This window comes from Barbatula barbatula, assembly GCF_947034865.1.
Source record: "Barbatula barbatula genome assembly, chromosome: 13".
In the NCBI taxonomy this organism is placed as follows: Eukaryota; Metazoa; Chordata; class Actinopteri; order Cypriniformes; family Nemacheilidae; genus Barbatula; species Barbatula barbatula.
The window spans coordinates 21478310-21498235 of NC_136776.1; the positions used below are offsets into that span (position 1 = coordinate 21478310).

Below are 19926 nucleotides of genomic sequence, written 5' to 3' on the forward strand. Positions count from 1 at the left end.
CTTCAAAGGCGATTTTCTCAATATTTAGATTTTTTGCACCCTTTACTTACAGAGTTTTACACTCTTGTATCTCCACCAGATATTATCACATCTTAACGACCCATATATCAATAAAACGCTTAACTACTCAGCTTTCAGTTGATGTAAAAATCTCAATTTCGAAAAATTGACCCATAAGACTGGTTTTGTTGTCCAGGGTCACATATACGATACTGTGTAACATAAGAAGAATGACGTCGCGTTAAGAAGGTTTCGGGAAACACAGCCCTGCTGGATTCGGGACAACTGCTTTGATTTCGGAACACCCATTCAGGCCCACCTCGACTTCATCCAGGCCCACCCATCTGTCACGTTCTGCATCTTTGTATCGAAACTGGTGACACGAAAAAGGTCGTGCTGAGTAACACGAAAAAAAGAGGAATTTCGTGTTGATGAACACGAATGAATAGATTTACATTTCGTGACAATTTCACGAATTCCCGTGAGACGGTTGGTTGTGTCCAGATGCTCCCGCGGTTGTTTTAACACATGTGCGCCATGTGACCACGACACAATCTGTATTTCCACTGTGTTCCTCTTTTTTTTATTTCAGATCAATAAATAAAGTGGACAAACTAACTTTAAAGATCCCAGCCGTCTTTCATTTTATAACGAAACCTTCGGCAATGATCAAAATGCTCGCAATAAATCTTACATGTAATCTATGCTGCTTTAACATCATTTAGAGATCTTTTTTTGCTTCCACAAATAATCCAGATTATTAAGGAATATGAATGAATTCACTGAAACGTGTTGCCATGAATATCCACACCTGAGACGATCATATGAAACTCTTGACACTGATGGTGTTGTCCTGACAAGCATTTCTATTTAATGGAAAAAATCACTTATGTTGGCGACTAAAGAAATCTTTATTTTTTCAACAATATTACAAACATCATATGTTCACATTCTGTTAATCAAACAAAAAAATCATAATTTCATTAACACAATAACATCAAAAAAACAAAGATACAGAAACAGGCTGATTCCACAACGCAAACCCTTGGTGGCCCCCTAGTGGCTCAGGTATACGCAAGAAGTGCTCAAAAACGAAAGAAAGCAAAGGAAAATGAACCTTATACTAATTTTACACAAAACAATGCTGTGAAAAGGGCAATGAAAAGAAGAATCTTGAACATTTTACTTTCTTGTACTGTAGGTAAAATCATTCTGTGTTATTCTGAATTAAACAAGGACACTTTTTCATCCCAAAACCAAGAAGTTTTATTCTTGTTACAAACTGTAGAGAAAGTTGTGCTGTTATGAGGTTCAAGGTCAAATAAATCAATTTTTTTTGTATGTATATATGTCTCATTACTTCCATGATGTACTCAATACTGCTGTGCAAATTCAAACTAAAAATGTTAGGCAATGTGTGGGGGGTCTCAGGTCTTGACTTTGCTTAGGGCCCCCAAAATGGTATACACGCCCTATTTGTTACAGTTTAAACTGAACTTTGAGGGGAAATACACACCGTTATTGTTTCAACAGATCCAGATTGTACGAAGACTGAAAACCTAGAATATTGTTTGTCCACTAGAGGACAGAAAAGATCAGACAGAAGACAGAACAGCACATCGCAGCCGTTAATAACATAATGTGAACAAATGAATGAAGCGACTACATTTACAGTTAATGTGTCAATATATCATAAACATGATCAATGTTTATTTCTGTTCATTTATGAAGGGGGCTAGTGGTCCCTCTGACAGTCAGTTCATGCAGAATGATTCTGCTTTGTTTTAAGAGTTACTTCTCATTACTTGTGGACAGTATTTCTGATAACACAGTCTACACACGTCACGTGTCACTTGTCATTTTCTGTACAAGCACTCACAGAGAACACTTTACTCAATGAAGGTCTGTCACATGAATGTAAATGTTGTGTAAATAAACAAACTCTGGTTGGTTGTTTACATGTCAGTGGAGGTGCGGTTCTTGGATGAAGATCATAATAATGAGGACAAAACTTTATATTCAAAGTCTGTTTGTGTGACACTAAACTGAACTTGTGAACATATGAACACAGAATCTCAGAGTCACTTTAACTTCACATCACATTCAGGGTTTCAGAAACACATTCATTATACAAAGGTTTTGTGGACTCATCTCCTGTTTATTTTCTACAACATGACCAAGCAATAAAGGATCAGTCAGTGTGTGAGTCTCTGAATTGTTCCCTTCTTTTTTAGAAAACACTAGAAACAGAGAAAAAACGACATGTTAAGAGAAAATGAAACTGTGCTTAAAGGAATATTTCTGAATTTGAAGGAATAGCCAATACGAATTTCAACTGATGTCTTATAAAACCTTCAAGTTTCCCTGTTTCATATAAACTGAAAGAGCACAAGTGCAAGGTATTTGTATTGTATCTGTACATTCATCTTTGTCTTAAGTAAAATCTAAACATCCTTAAAACAAGATGAACCTGAGAAGCAGTTGTAAAAGAAATGAAGAGTTTTTAGGGGTGCAGAAAATAAGTATCTTAACTACTGTCCAGTAAACTGTTATTATGTTCATGTAGTTTGATAATGAAGGTAAAAATGCATCAGTGACTTTTATCAAGTTACTGTTAAAGTTGCAGTTATTGTGAAAGGTTGTTTTTAACCAATAAAAAAACATTTCTTTGGAATTGAGCGACTCACCTTTGACATTGACAAGAATTTTCCAGTATTTATTCCCTGTTCTGATCCTCAGTGTGTAAAGTCCAGAGTCTGTGGTTCTTGTGTGTCTGATGGTGAGAGATCCATGTTGAGGGTTCAGCTCCAGTCTGCCTCTGAATCTGTGATCTTTATTAACATCAGCAGCAGCAGCAGGTTTATTTCCAGAGAGTTCAGCAATACAAATGCCTTCAAACTCCCACTTGATCATATCAGGTCTCTTTGTGTGAACATCCCCAGTCCTGATAAATAACCATTTTCCCTCCATCAGTGACACCGTCTTAATGTTCTCTGTCAGAAACAGAAATGCAGACATTAAAATAAACAAGTGATATAACAAGATGAATTAACTTGAGAAGCATAATTGTGAAAGATAAGACTGTAGTTTTTAGTTTGGTTCATGGGACATAAAGACTAAAGTAAACACTGTTAATAAAATGCTTTAGAGGAAAGAGCAGAGGACTTTTAACACATCTAGAGCCGCCAAATAACTGAATATTCACAATCGATTTAAGAGAAGACAATAATATAAGTTAATATTGTCAACGTTCCTCACAAAAAGCTATTATGTGGCTTCAGATTCACTTTTTTGTGTTGGACAGAAGACACAGAAAGACATAATTTAGTTTTTTCACTACAGATAATCTATCAGGGCAACATGCAGCAGAAATGTGGTCTAACCCGTCTGCTCCTTTGCTCTGATGGGTGAGTCTGGACTTGTTGGCGGCTTTGACTCTTCTGGTGTATTTTCTGTGGATTCTGAAAGAAAACATGATCATAGTGAGTTAAAATGAGTGATGGTGAAATGAAGCTTTGGGAAGCACTGAGGCTTTTCCATCAAGTGTATCCATACATGGTTCATTAATGGAGGCTTTTCTAGACAGTGCGCACTATCGCCATCTTGAGGTCAAAGGAGGGAAATGCTCCACTTGTGCCCATTTATGTTTTGTTTCATGTAATACATCTTAACATGAATAAAAATAACCCGTTTTTAATTTGTTAGTGTTGATGTAGCACTTAGGTCTACATACTGTATGAATAACAAAGTCTATGAATGTATTTAAGAAAGATTAAAAGGAACAAAATAAATGTTTTACATGTATTTGCATTGATCAACATTAGCAGCCTCGTTCACAGAAACCTTTACTTTAGTCCTAAACCAGTAAGTTCATGTCGATGTATACATGACAAAATAAAATACAACTGTGACATGCTTGTGATTTGTTTTTTGTGGGAAGGCCTAGTATAATAATAAAAAATACTTTTCAAGTTCAAGAAACAGGACGTCTTAAACAATGCGAGGGTCTATTTCTTTTTTTATTCACTACCTTTTTTGCTTTCAGGAACGTTCTTACACATGGGACAGTTGTAGACCAAATCCACTACTGAAGCGAAAGACAAAAGAAACCTGCTCAAGGGTTCATGAAACATTTTAATCGGATTAGGAAGCAGTCACGTGATTGTGTCTAAAAATGAAGCTTTGGATGTAAAAGATGGTCACGTGGTTATTGCAAAACTAATCAACCTTCGGTACAGTGCTTCACAAAACCTTCGTCACATCACTAGTTAATGTGTGTGTGTGTGTGCATTACTAAAGTATTGGAGTACATTTACATATTTGGCAGACACTTTTTATCCAAAGCGACTTACAATGCATTACATTGCATTATCCTAGGTATCTGCAATCCCCTGGGATCCAACCCACAACCTTGCGTTGTTAACTCAATGCTCTTACCACAGAGCTACAGGAAAGTACTTAAGTTGTACTGAGTATTAAAGATATTAGCAACTTTTCCTCTCTACTTGACTACATTGTATAATAAGTATATGTACTCTTTGCAATTACACGTTACATTTTGCATGACAAATAACTTTATCTGCAGTTTATTTCTGCTACAGAAGAAGCAATATTGCCATTTACGGGGCATTGAAATATATATCTTTCCTGTAGCTCAGCGGTAAGAGCAAGGTTTTGGGTTGGATCCGAGGGTATTGCAGAAACCTATGTAAATGTAGAGAATAATGCAATGTAATGCAATCGCTTTGGATAAAAGCGTCTGCCAAATGTGTAAATGTGCAAAAGTATTGTGCATTTGTGCCCTTACTTCGTGAAACTTGTCAACATGGCTTCTCTATGTGAATGCGGGGGCATTATCAGGTCGTTGACATCGCTGGAGTTTTATGTGGGAAGAGAACAAGACTGCAGCCGGCGAGAAGAACAAAACCAGCACATCCAGTGCAAAAAGACTTTTGACTTTTGTAATTTTACTTTACATTATTTAATTATTCTGTTTAAATGAAGAGAGCTCTTGGAGGACATTGGTTTGCTTTTCTTGATCTTAATTGAGACTTGTGTGTCTGTAATAGAAGTCTGTGGTGTCCACATTGATTTTGGGTTCAGTTTGATGCGATTCCTCTCCTCATGAATCAACTGTTTCTTTTTTTGTCATTGACTTGTCTCGTAAGTGTTGAGGACTAGTGCTGCGTTGAGTCTACATTCAGTGTAAAATACTCAAGTGCTGTTGAAATCAGAGACTCCAAGACTTTTACTCAAGTCCTTTTGGATACTGTGACTTGTAAGTTGTAATGGAGTCATTTTCGCTGCAAGGTATCTGTACGTTACGGGTTAAACTAGGTTCAGTCAAACAGCAGGAATAAATCTCACCTTCTTTCTGCTCTGGAAGATTTTCACAAGTAGGCTGGTCTGTTTAAACAATATAAATAAAGATTTTTCTTCTTTTCAAGTAAAAACATTTAAACCTTAAAACAAGATAAATTAACTTCAGAAATAATTGAGAAAAACATTAGGACAATTTTAACCCATTAATCTTATTAGATTTCACTGTTACGCTGATGAAACTCAACTGGATGTAACGCTTGAAACTATATTTCCATTGTAATTTAAACTTTTGATACAATAAGGAAAATGTGCATTTGTATGTGAAGATAAGTGAACACATAACATTTTTATTGAATCATGAATCAATTGTTTTAACAATTAAACTTGAATGTATTGTATACTGATCTCAAAGACCTCGGCTTTCATCACGGACAGTAACAGTGAATTTTCTTTCTAATTTCTCTTTCTGGTGTTACTCAGATGAGATTATTGTATAATCATCTGTTAAGGAAACACTGAACGTTACGGGTTGAACTAGATTCAGTCAAACAGCAGGAATAAATCTCACCTTCTTTCTGCTCTGGACGTTTTTCCCAAGGAAGCCGACCTGTTTCAACAATATAAACATAAATGTGTCGTCTTGTCAAGTATAAACATCTTTAAAACAAGAAAAATTCACTTCAGAAGTATAATTGTGAAAAATATTATGACATTATTTGGGGTAATGAAAATAACTGTCCAGCAGCCACTGTTGCAGTTATTGTGAAAGGTTGTTTTTTCTTCCTTTGATATTGAGCGACTCACCTCTGACAGTGACACTGAATTTCAATTCTGAATCCTCAGGGCCAGAGATCTTCAGTGTATAAAGTCCAGAGTCTGTGGTTCTGCTGTTTGTGACGGTGAGAGATCCAGTCTGATGGTCGAGCTCCAGTCTGTCTGTGAATCTGTCATCTTTATCAACAACAGCAGGTCTTTTTCCAATGAGTTCAGCTATAGACTTGTGTCCAAACTCCCACTGGATCATATCAGGTCTCTGTATGAAAGCATCTCCAGTGTTGAGAGTGAAAGATTCTCCCTTCATCACTGACACCTTCTTAAATCTCTCTGTCAGAAACAGAAATGCAGACATTAAAATAAGCAAAACGACAAATAAACTAGAAGTTACAGACAGGTTCATGGGCCAAAACACACTTTCTGCCCATGTACTTCATGCTACATATTTATTTATATTAACCCATTAATTCTATAAGATTTTTAATGTTATGCTTATGAAACTCAATGGGGTTGAAAGAAACTATCGGAAGGGAATTTGTATGTGTAGATAAATTAACACATTATAACATTTTGAAATGCTCAAACTTTAAATTTAAACTTGAATGTATTGTAATACAAAGACCTCGGGTTACTCACCACGGACAGTAACATTGAAATTTCTTTCTTGTTTCTCTTTGATCTCTAGTTGATAAAGTCCAGAGTCTTTAGTTTTGCTGTTTCTGACGGTCAGAGATCCAGTTTGAAGATCCACATGAACTCTGCCTTTAAATTCCTCTTCAACACAAACAGATGCTTCACTTCCATTGATCGTAGCTATAAGTTTGTCTTTAAACCTCCATATCATGACATCGTCTCCTAGTTCAGTCTGACCAGAGCTTAAAGTGAAAGGATCTCCTTCATTCACATACAGTTTATCTGTCAAACACACAAAGACAATACAGACACACAAAAACATCAAGTGAGTGTGAAGATTCAAGTTATTACAGGAGGCTCATGTGCATTGATCATTTACATCAGACTCACATGTTTACACATATCAAGGTTAACCGTCCTAAAGAAATCTGAGTAAGAAAGATCACTGAACTGATTCTGAGAGCTTCATGTGTCACACAGTTAGTTTGTCTCTTATGTTTTGTAATTTTAGGGACTTTTAGTTTATGTGCTTTACTTTGTATTCAGTTTGTTTTCTTTGTAGTCGTGTTGATTATTTAATAATGTGTTTCAATGTTTGTATACAAACCCTTTTGTTTTCCTCTGTTACTGAAGACTCATCTGTATGTGTGGTGCTCATTGCTGTGCTTTATTGTGAATGAACCACAGCTATTGACCAATCAGAATCAAGAACTGAAACTAATCGTTGTATAAAGTAAACTAATGTTTGAGTTTCTCTGTCTTTACAGTGTTGATCTAAATACTCTATAGAAAGAAAGTGTTCAGTTTACCACTGGCAGAAACACTGATTATCTGGGATGATGGCACATCTTGAAGTCTCATCTTTGCTTTGTATAGGCCAGTGTGTTCAGGTTTGGTGTCTGTGATGGTGAGAGATCCAGTCTGAGGGTTCAGCTTCAGTTTGCCTCTGAATCTCTCATCAATATTTTCAATAGTTTGATTTCCTTTCATTTTAGCTATTGATGTGTCTTCAAACATCCATGTTATCTCGTCATCTTCATGTATTTCTTTAACACCAGTGTTTAGAATGACAGTATCTTCTGGCTTCACTGACACTGACTGATCAATGAGTCCATCTAGAGAACAAAACAGAACAAAGACACGTTCAGTGCATCAATACAGCTGGAATCACTGAGTCGGGTCTAATAAAATACATTATTTGCGCACTCAGTTTTATTGTAAATATTCATAAATTGTTATGGTGTAATACTGCATTCAAGTCTCAGAACAAAAACTCTCTTCAGTTCTTAAGAGTAAAACGTCTATTCTTCACAGTAAAGTAAAACAGCAAACAATCAGAAATATAATTTTTATTGTTTTTAATCATTATGGGTTTCGATGTCATGCAAACATGAACAAACGCATACACAAAAGCACAGACACACAAACATGTGTTGGGAATTTTAAGACATTTATGCTATTTCAGATAATATGATTTTTACCAATTCTTACCATTTTGTTTTTTTAATGCAGAGGTCCTGCGTCGATTGAAAAACACAAATACACCGACGGCTCCAGACAAGACCAGCAGAACAACAATAACTATACCTGCTACACCACCTGAAGACACACCTGATGCTGGAGAGAGAAACACACACACGCTCATTGATCTTAAACACTATTAAGTATGAAAGCACTATACGATGCTGAAGAGAGAAACACACACACACTCATTGATCTTAAACACTATTAAGTATGAAAGCACTATATGATGCTGGAGTGAGAAACACACACACACTCATTGATCTTAAACACTATTAAGTATGAAAGCACTATACGATGCTGAAGAGAGAAACACACACACACTCATTGATCTTAAACACTATTAAGTATGAAAGCACTATATGATGCTGGAGAGAGAAACACACACACACTCATTGATCTTAAACACTATTAAGTATGAAAGCACTATATGATGCTGAAGTGAGAAACACACACACACTCATTGATCTTAAACACTATTAAGTATGAAAGCACTATATGATGCTGAAGTGAGAAACACACACACACTCATTGATCTTAAACACTATTAAGTATGAAAGCACTATATGATGCTGAAGTGAGAAACACACACACACTCATTGATCTTAAACACTATTAAGTATGAAAGCACTATATGATGCTGGAGTGAGAAACACACACACACTCATTGATCTTAAACACTATTAAGTATGAAAGCACTATATGATGCTGAAGTGAGAAACACACACACGCTCATTGATCTTAAACACTATTAAGTATGAAAGCACTATATGATGCTGGAGTGAGAAACACACACACACTCATTGATCTTAAACACTATTAAGTATGAAAGCACTATATGATGCTGGAGTGAGAAACACACACACACTCATTGATCTTCAACACTATTAAGTATGAAAGCACTATATGATGCTGGAGTGAGAAACACACACACACTCATTGATCTTCAACACTATTAAGTATGAAAGCACTATATGATGCTGGAGTGAGAAACACACACACACACTCATTGATCTTAAACACTATTAAGTATGAAAGCACTATATGATGCTGGAGTGAGAAACACACACACACTCATTGATCTTAAACACTATTAAGTATGAAAGCACTATATGATGCTGGAGTGAGAAACACACACACACTCATTGATCTTAAACACTATTAAGTATGAAAGCACTATATGATGCTGGAGTGAGAAACACACACACACTCATTGATCTTAAACACTATTAAGTATGAAAGCACTATATGATGCTGGAGTGAGAAACACACACACACTCATTGATCTTAAACACTATTAAGTATGAAAGCACTATATGATGCTGGAGTGAGAAACACACACACACTCATTGATCTTAAACACTATTAAGTATGAAAGCACTATATGATGCTGGAGTGAGAAACACACACACACTCATTGATCTTAAACACTATTAAGTATGAAAGCACTATATGATGCTGGAGAGAGAAACACACACACACTCATTGATCTTCAACACTATTAAGTATGAAAGCACTATATGATGCTGGAGTGAGAAACACACACACACTCATTGATCTTAAACACTATTAAGTATGAAAGCACTATATGATGCTGGAGAGAGAAACACACACACGCTCATTGATCTTAAACACTATTAAGTATGAAAGCACTATATGATGCTGAAGAGAGAAACACACACACACTCATTGATCTTAAACACTATTAAGTATGAAAGCACTATATGATGCTGGAGTGAGAAACACACACACACTCATTGATCTTAAACACTATTAAGTATGAAAGCACTATATGATGCTGGAGTGAGAAACACACACACACTCATTGATCTTAAACACTATTAAGTATGAAAGCACTATATGATGCTGGAGTGAGAAACACACACACACTCATTGATCTTAAACACTATTAAGTATGAAAGCACTATATGATGCTGGAGAGAGAAACACACACACGCTCATTGATCTTAAACACTATTAAGTATGAAAGCACTATATGATGCTGAAGAGAGAAACACACACACACTCATTGATCTTAAACACTATTAAGTATGAAAGCACTATATGATGCTGGAGTGAGAAACACACACACACTCATTGATCTTAAACACTATTAAGTATGAAAGCACTATATGATGCTGGAGAGAGAAACACACACACGCTCATTGATCTTAAACACTATTAAGTATGAAAGCACTATATGATGCTGAAGAGAGAAACACACACACACTCATTGATCTTAAACACTATTAAGTATGAAAGCACTATATGATGCTGAAGTGATCTACTCACCACTGACAGTCAGAATGAATCTCAAGTATTCGGCTCTTCTGTCACCGCTGATCTTTACTTTATAAAGTCCAGTGTCTGTGATTCTGGCGTCTGTGATGGTGAGAGATCCGGTCTGATAGTTCAGCTCCAGTCTGTCTCCATATATCTCATCATAACTAAATGTGGTCTTTTTGTCTTCTCTGTCACCTTTCACTATAAGAATGCCGTCATCTCCAAACCTCCACACTATCAGATCATATCTCAGAATTTCAACATCTTCCATCTTCAGATAGGCAGGATCTCCCTCCGTTACCGACACCGTCTTTAATTCACCTTTTTCAGCATCGATCAAAAACGGAGAATCTAAAAGAAACAGTTTCACATAGAAAGATTATAACTATACAATTTACAGTCAGTTATTAAGCTTGTAGTTTAATAGTTACCGTTGACTCTAAGACGGAATTTCTTTACAAACGTCCCGGTGCTGTTGCTGATCTCCATCTTATAAAGTCCAGAGTGTTTGAATCTGCTGTTTGTGATGGTGAGAGATCCAGTCTGATCATCCAACATCATTCTGTCTCTAAATGCAGGAATATCACTATATATGATCTTATCTCTGTTGAGTCGAGCTATGGTAACGCCTTCATCTCCAAACCTCCACAATGTCAGATAATAGCTCTGTATGTCAGTAATATCAGTTTGTAAAGTGACAGATTCTCCCTCCATCACTGACACTAACTTCTCTTGATCTGGATCAACACCAAACACACCTGAAGAACAAACAGAGACAATTCAGACCAAGGAAAATAAATAAGACCATTTTTACAGGGGGATGAAAGTGAAAAACCAAGAAACATTTGAACATAAAAAAAGATGATATGATATGGTTTGCAAAATGATGACTGACTCATAAAATATATTTTGGTGGCTCATTTTATTAAAACTTTTATTTTAAAAATGTCTGCTCGGTTATCTCGTATACATTGTGTACATTGTGCAGATAAAAGTGATAGCTACACCTCTTTTAGTGTATAATTCAAAACAATAATATAATCTATTTAACCGTTTTGTTATTTCTCATGGAAACTCCCGTAATTACATTTGACACCCGCGCTCGCGCTCGGTGATCTTTTGTCCGGATCGCAATCTCGGATCTCAAATTCCGACAGGTCCGTCCTCAAATCATTATACACTTTTCTAGTATCACCCATTTAAATGGGAAGCGTTTTATATCTTATTTTTTATACATTTTGTACCAATCTGTCATTGTATCCATCGTTTTTATTGTTAATAAACAAATCACATACATCCCCCTCACTTACGCCCCTAGTACCTAGTTATTATATTTACTGGAATAAGTACACACGTGGGAAACAGGACTGATAGATAAAGTGCTACAAATAAATCCGTAAATTTGAGTGCAATCCTTCACTAATCACGAATGCGCCACATGAAATACAGATGTGGGGACATCATAAATCCCACGAGATCCCCAGATAATAATACTTATCCCGTGCGAAAGGACTATAATGCGAATGCAATGTGTCTTAAAGTGGTTCAACAAAGTCTGAATGAATTGCAACTGAAGAACACCGAAAGAAAAAGTGTTTAAGACAAACAGAAGTAATGCACTTACCGCACAAATGAAATAGAAGATAAAACAACACATTTATAGTAAAAGTTTTCTTCATATTGATGTAAAATAGCCTTTCGTTTAATGATGATGAGAAGAATTCATAAAACTGCATCAATGCATCTCTCGAGCTCCTGAACTGCACAGACCAGATTAAGCAAGAATAGTCCACATATATATATATATATATATATATATATATAGGTTTCTGTAGGGAGCCTATGTTTTTTGTTTCACTGGGCGGTGCAAATTATTTAAATATTCATGAGTACCTTGTAACTTTTCCCTTTTTTTCATGTCTTTTCAGAGCCACACAAGCGATCATTTCAGTTCTCTCTTTATCACTATTTCTGTCGTGACTCCCTCTTGGCCCCTGATGGTTGATGCCGGCATTACACCCTCTGATGCGCCATCTATAAGCTGTAAGAATTTACACACCTGTGAGAATCAGGCTTAAATAGATACTCTTTAGAGCGATGTCACATACTCTATCTTCAGAGGTTTAGTCAAATACTTCACATCCATAATGCCGGAATTGTCCAATCTGTATGAACCACCATCAGACAGGAGGAACATAATAGCACATCTGCAGCGGTTTGTTTAAGGTCATTGAGAAATCCAAGTTCTTACTTTTTCATGCAATATTGGAGTTTTCATTATAATAATTTATTTGTGTGTGCTTTTGATTTTTTTACATTTATGTGCCCTCATAATCTTTAATCAGAATGATAAAATTCCTTTCCACCTCCCAACTGTTCCAGACTGTCCAATGCCAGACTTCTAAATTCCAACAACCCAATCATTTCCCTAAATCAAGCCCTGTCCAACATTCATCTCATGTCATTCAGATATACATCAAGACTCAGAAGAAAACATAATCGGCACTTCTGTTTCACGCCGACTTGAACATGCATGCATGTGTTTTTAGCTTCAGGTCTGAGCTTTATACAGATCCCTCATGTTCTTCCACACTGACTAAATCAATAATTTCTTTCTGAACCCTACCTTGTACACAGAGACATTGTCATGTCAGAATAGAAAAGGGCCCTTGCCAAACTTTAAGAGGCACACAGTTCCCTGGAATAGCATTAAGATTTGTGCTCACGGAAATAACTAAAGTAATCGAACCTGTTCCTTGGGAGGACGTGTGGATTTCTTTGGTAAATGTGAATTTCTTAAGGGCAACTTACACACAAGTGTGTGTGCGTGCATGTGAGCGTGCATGCGTGTGTGTTGTTCTTTTTACCTAAATATGACGAGTTTCTAACTTCCATTTTTTACTATGATTCTTTAGATTGTTTCTTAAGATAATCTTGACAGTGAAGGTGAATGTTGAACTAAAGAAATGAATCAACAATAATATAGACACTCATAATTTCATAAATTTCAACAAGGACATAAAGATAAAGACACCCTGTAAAACATATTATTGTACAGAATTTTAGACTATTTATTATTTTTACACATTTTCTGTTTATGTCCATAAAACTGTAATAGTACACAATTGTTAAGTTTTATTTACAAATTTTTCATGTAATTCTTAAAATACAATCAAAACCGTAAAAAATATCAAATTTACTAGAAAAACATTTAACTTTAAAGGAAAAACAATCATTTTACTGTATATTGTAATGTAGCATGTAATTTTTGAGGAAAAACTATTATTTTATGGTATATTAATGACGCAGCTGGCAGAATATTACAGTTTTTTATGGGATTTGTTCACAATGCAGGAGGATTATTTCACAGTTTTGACATGAGTTAAAACTAAGCTTGTTCTGATAAACAAAAAAATTATAAAAGGCTCGAGTCTGATCCCAGAAGTGTGCTTGAGCTGTCTTAACCAAAAGACACTTGCCACGACATCTTAAAAAATGTGTCAAAGGTAAGGCATTTATATTGTTCTGGTACATTGCATTTCTGAAGCCATTTGTAAAGCATCTTCCCCTCTAGAGATAGATAAAGTTTTTGCGTAGAAAGCATTGAAACAATAATACAAAACTAGATGCATATCACATAGATGTATATCTTAAAATAATAATGATTTTTTTCTTTTAAATGGACTACGTTCCCATAGAATTTCAGATTGATGCCTTTTAAACATATTTGTTTAATGTGTGCTTATTCCCTTCTGATCATCCACAACATTAACAGCTTCTTTTCTGATTCCATAATTTCTTCTACCTGAAGCATCTTCACTCATCAAAGGTATTTGTAACGCCTCTTGGTTTTCTGTGGAAGGCACTAAGAAACAGGAAAAACCACATGCGTTAAAAGAGAAAATGAAACTGTGTTAAATTTCAGGAACAGTTCACCAAATATTAATTCTTTCTTTTGTGCAACGCATAGATGTCTTACAACACCTTCAGGTTTTTCCATCATAACTTCTCTCTTCCCGATTAACCAGTAAATCCGGCCAAAATGCAACATGTTCACAAATAAACTAGAACTATGTTTTCTATCAATGCAAAACTCCTTTAAGTTGTATTTATTGCTCACATATATTTGTCATGTATAAGTAAAATATCTAAACCGCATTAAAATATGATCAATTAAAGAAGCTTGGTTTTATGCAATATAATGACTTTACGGTTACCGGTTACCAGTTTCCCAGCTAACCACCATAAATATATATTTGATATGTGTGGAGATTATCTACGTTTTTCTATTTTTCTACAGAAGCTGAACTGTTTGACTTGAATCAAGTTTTCGAACTAATGCCAACAAGGCTTGACACAGAAATGTGGTGAAACCTGTCTGCTCATCCAGTCTGAGTGAGTTTAAAATCATTTTCATTGTGTGTTTTCTGTGGAAGTTAAAAGGGTGTTGTGTGTGTGTGTAAACAACATTTCAGAACAAGACATTACAAGATGTTACTTAATCGAACTGAAAAGCCTTCATATAAACACCTTAATCCACCCGGATGAAATTTCGATTAGTGCAGATTTCTATTGGTCTTTCAGTTAAATTCAAGTTACTTATTTTTTGTATTATTCCAAAAGTCGGTCAGTAATCGTGTTCTTCATAATCAAGCAGCCCCTTCATCCAGAGATGTGTGATGCTAGACCATTGGTTCTCAAAGTATTACCTTATAAGCCCCTTTGTGTAGAGTGCACTGCTTTGCGGTTCCCCAAATAAAGAATTATAATCCCAAACTTAGAATTTAAAACAGATCAAAAGATATATTCAGTTATACAATACTGGAACATCAATTCTTTTGGTTGGTGGTCTTATTTTTCTGATATTTGATTGCATTGAAATTACAAAAACTCCTTAAAAGATCTCGGGCCCCCCTGGATCCCCCCAGTCTCAGAACCTCTGTGAACCACTGTGTTATATATTGTGCACGGGGTTGCCAAGTTGGGCAGCTTTTAAAGCACTTGGGATGTTTTTTGACTGAGGGGTTCTCTGTTAAGGAAACACTGAACGTTACGTGTAAAATTAGGTTCAGTCAAACAGCAGGAATAAATCTCACCTTTTTTCGACTATGGACGTTGTTTCCAAGGAGGCGGGCCTGTTTAAACAATATAAACATAGATTTGTCTTTTTGTCAAGTAAACATATCTAAACAAGCCTAAAATAAGATAAATGAATTTGAGAAGCGAAATATTAGTTTTTAGCAGGTATGAAAAAAGTAAGGAATTGAAATTGAGCGACTCACCTCTGACAGTGACGTTGAATTTCCATTCTGAATCCTCAGAGCCGATCTTCAGTACGTAGCGTCCAGAGTCTGTGGTTCTGCTGTTTCTGATGGTGAGAGATCCAGTCTGATGGTCGAGCTCCAGTCTGTCTGTGAATCTGTCATCAAAAACAGCACTAACAGCCGGTTGTATACCAATGACTTCAGCTATACACCTGTGTCCAAACTCCCACTTGATCATATCAGGTCTCTGTATCATAGTGTTAAGATTGAAAGAATCTCCCTCCATCACTGACACGTTGTGTATTTTCTCTGTCAGAAACAGAAATGCAGAAATTAAATGGTGCAGCGACAACAAGGAAAGAAGTTCATATCACTTTCTCATTACAGATCTCTCTGCCGGTGTACTTCTTGCTACAGTTTTAATACAACATCAACTTGATCATTTTTAAGCAAATAAACTTTCATTTACTGTACAGTGATCTCAAAGACCTCGGCTTGCTCACCATGGACCACAACAATTAATTTCTGTTCTGATTTCTCTGGGTTGTCTTTTCTGCTGATCTGTAGTTGATAAAGTCCAGAGTCTTCGGCTCTGCTGTTTCTGACGGTCAGAGATCCAGTTTGACGATCCACATGAACTCTTTCTTTAAATCTCTCTTCAACACAAACAGATGCCGGAATTCCACTGATTGTAGCTACGGGTTTGTTTCCAAACCTCCACGTCACTTCACTGTCTTCTAGTTCAGTGTGACCAGAGTTTAAAGTGAAAGATTCTCCCTCATTCATAGACAGTTTATCTGTCAAACACACAAGGTTTGCAGTTATATTTCCAAAATTTTAATTACTACACAACTTTGCAGTAGTTTTGCAGCAGGTTTGCCAGTAATTTACTGTAGATTTCACAAGATGGCGCCAAGAGTCTGCTAATTTCCGGTGGTATGACACTATTGAGTTAACAAAGTGCTCAGCAATGTAAAGATGTCATATAGCTTAGGCCTATCTTTTTTTTATCCATATTTACTGGCCAAAAATCCTTCACACAGTATTTCACGACACCGAAAAGCTCACAGGCGCCATCTTGTGCATCTATAGGGAGTGCACTTTCCTATTAGTGCTGTTTGAGTTCAACTTTACTTTCATCCACATTAAAACACTTTGACTTTTAAGATTCAAACTGAGCAAGACGAGACTGGTCTCACTACTGGCACAGCAACACTACAAAAATGACATTCTTGCTGTGCGTTTTTGTTTTATAGTAAAAATATTGAAAGCATCTTAAATACATTAACATAAAAATAAATGTGACCTAAGATATTTAGTCTTGTTCTATAAAAGAAAATACAAGAACAGGATAAATGTATGTTTAAAACAAAATTGTACATTTAATTTATGGCAGGAAAGTTTTACAGTGGAGGGCTGGTTGCATTAAATATTTAAATCATATCGTCACATGTTGGTTTACCTCTTGTTTTGTGCAAATTTGGGGGACTTTTAGTTTGTGTGTTTTACTTTGTGTTAAGTTTGTCTCCTGTTTCCCCCGTCATGTTTGTAGTCATTTGTAGTTCTTTTGTTGCTGAGTTATTTATTGATGCGTTGTAGCCTTAATTTTAACACAGACATTCCGCGTTTAAGAGAATATGATTTTTACCAATACTTACTATTTTGTTGTTGTGTTTTAGAGGTTCTGCGGCAAAAGCAAAACACAAATATGCAGAAGGCTCCAGACACGGCCAGCAGAACAACAATAACTATACCTGCTACAGCACCTGAAGATATTCCTGATGCTGGAATGAGAAACACACACACACTCATTTATCTTAATCACTAAAAACATCAGCTAGATCACTAGATCACCTGCTGAAGTTGAACGATAGTGTCTTGCCTGATAATTAAACTGAAAAAAAGTGTCTGTGGTTCTGGTGAGTGATACAATCTTTCTCTGAAATGCTCATTATGACTATATATGTGTTCGTATTATCTTCTCATTGTCTATTGCAGCGCATGGTTCTCAAACTTTTTCATTGCAAGGCCACCTTTGTGTGGGGTGCATCGCTTTTCGGTCCCCCTCAAACTTCAATTAAACTTACAATTTAATTTATTCAACAACATATTCTGTTACATGATGCTGGAACATATTTTTTTGTTGGTGGTCTTGTTTTTCTGATATATTATAAAGTTAATCATAAGTTTCTATATTTCATAAAATGCCACATAGTCCGTGCCCCCCCCCCCCACCGGAATCATCTTGGGGACCCCAGTTTGAGAACCGGTCTACTATATTTATATTGTTATTTTAAGTACATATTTAAAACTTCTATGCAAAGCAAATGCTGGACATATATTGCATTATTGAAAACTGTTCATTTCAGATACGTGATATACTAACCATACACTGCAACATAGAATCTCTTTAATGATCTTTCGGTGCTTCTTCTGATCTGTAGTTTATAAAGTCCAGAGTGTTTGGTAGTGATGTTTGTGATGGTGAGAGATCCGGTCTGATTGTTCATCTTTAGACGGTCTTTAAATATCCCTTCAGTACTGACAGAGATAAAGCACGATTGGTTTCCCATAATGATCTCGGCTATCACAGGCTCTTGAAGTTTAAAAGTCCAAAGTATGTGGATGTCTGTCTGTGTGTCAGTAAGATCGGTGAGAAGAGTGATAGAATCTCCCTCCATCACTGACACGGACTTCACTTTATCTGGATCAACACCAAACGCACCTGAAGAAAGAAAACGTGAAGAAACAACTAGTTAAAACCTCAAGGCTCGCGTTGTAAGACCTTCATACAAAGCATTGTGCAAACCCGGTGTAAAACTGAAAAAACTACGACAAATCAGATTAAAAGTAAAAGGGTTTTGTTAAAAGAAATTGTAATGTCAGTCGGCTAGTGCAGAAATCTCTTCTCACCGTCCACGGTGATGTTGAATATCATAAGCGGGGTGTCTGTTCTAGTACTGATCAGTTTATAAAGTCCAGAGTCGGTGATTCTGATGTTCGTGATGGTGAGAGATCCAGTCTGAGTGTTCAGCTTCAGTCGGTCTCTGAATCTCCCATAAGCATCATTATATATCTCTCTTTCCTTTATACTGATCTGAGCTATAAGAATGTCTTTAGGTCCAAACTTCCACAGAATCACGTCATCTTTCTTTAGTTCAGTAAGATTGGTGTGTAAAGTGACAGAATCTCCCTCCTTCACGGGCACTGACTTCTCTCCATCGGCGCCGTACACACCTGGAGAACAAAAGTCATTTACATTTAACTTTCTCAAATGTGTTGTAAAACTTCCTTATTTGCAATATTTCAATCATTCATTTATCTTTCCTGCCTCTTTATGTGTGAAGACTATAGTAAAGCTAAAAGCATTTATTTTAAAATACATGGTATGTCTCATGAAAATAAAACAAACCAAGGTGAATAGAGACGTAAGAGAGAGAGGAAGAGAACATGCCATGTTGTAAACTGTAAATTGGCGCTTTTCGAGCATATTGCCAAAAATACATGAAAATGTAATAAAATATAAATAAAAATACATTTAAAGCACAGATTAGAAACATGTAAACTAATCTGTCTGTTTAAACACACCATAAAAAAATTCTACTCACCAGCCAAACACAAACAGAACAAAATCAAAACGTCAAGCATTTTCTGCAGCAGCTCCATCGTTCTGAAAAGACGCGATGTGAAATGTTTGAAGAGCGTTTCGTAAAACCATAGAAGGAAGTGCGATGGTCTGTGATAAAATGGTTAGATGGCCCTGAAGCTTCAGGTTGGGCAGTGTTTTGTCAGAGTCAAAACAGATAAATAGCAATGTTGTAGTCAAGTAAGTTACGTTTATGTATTGTTGGGACTGTCGTCTATCTAGCAGAATGATGGTGCTTCAAATAATGTGATCAGCATTCATCTTATTTCATCATTTTATCATGTAGTGACCATTTTGTAGAGGTGGGAGGTTCTTGTTAAATTTCCTTTTCTCTTTAGCAATATGGTGAAAATCATATTGGTAAGACCAAGTCAAAGATTGAAATCATTATAAATGGCTTAACTCAAACTTTATTGCTCATAATACGATTTTGAGACTTTCAAATGCATGGGGACATTTATTGGGCTCTAACAAAACCCTTCA

The 19926-nt window shown here is 36.0% G+C and overlaps 2 protein-coding genes across 2 annotated transcripts; both read right to left on the reverse strand.

The window, feature by feature from the left end:
- Nucleotides 1–894: 894 nt before the first annotated feature.
- LOC306902397 (uncharacterized protein) lies at nt 895–12321 on the reverse strand. Its single transcript, XM_079470919.1, has 12 exons — nt 12158–12321; nt 10965–11291; nt 10543–10884; nt 8221–8346; nt 7539–7844; nt 6733–7011; nt 6127–6426; nt 5891–5929; nt 5368–5406; nt 3384–3461; nt 2688–2993; nt 895–2240 (listed from the first exon to the last, which is right to left on the reverse strand). Exons 1-12 carry the CDS (start codon nt 12267–12269, stop codon nt 2104–2106), a joined length of 2391 nt encoding a protein of 796 aa, XP_079327045.1. The 5' UTR covers nt 12270–12321; the 3' UTR covers nt 895–2103.
- A 1197-nt stretch (nt 12322–13518) lies between these two features.
- LOC306902381 (uncharacterized protein) lies at nt 13519–19707 on the reverse strand. Its single transcript, XM_079470899.1, has 8 exons — nt 19406–19707; nt 18711–19034; nt 18184–18522; nt 17456–17581; nt 16301–16594; nt 15816–16106; nt 15630–15668; nt 13519–14398 (listed from the first exon to the last, which is right to left on the reverse strand). Exons 1-7 carry the CDS (start codon nt 19461–19463, stop codon nt 15640–15642), a joined length of 1461 nt encoding a protein of 486 aa, XP_079327025.1. The 5' UTR covers nt 19464–19707; the 3' UTR covers nt 13519–14398; nt 15630–15639.
- Nucleotides 19708–19926: the final 219 nt, after the last annotated feature.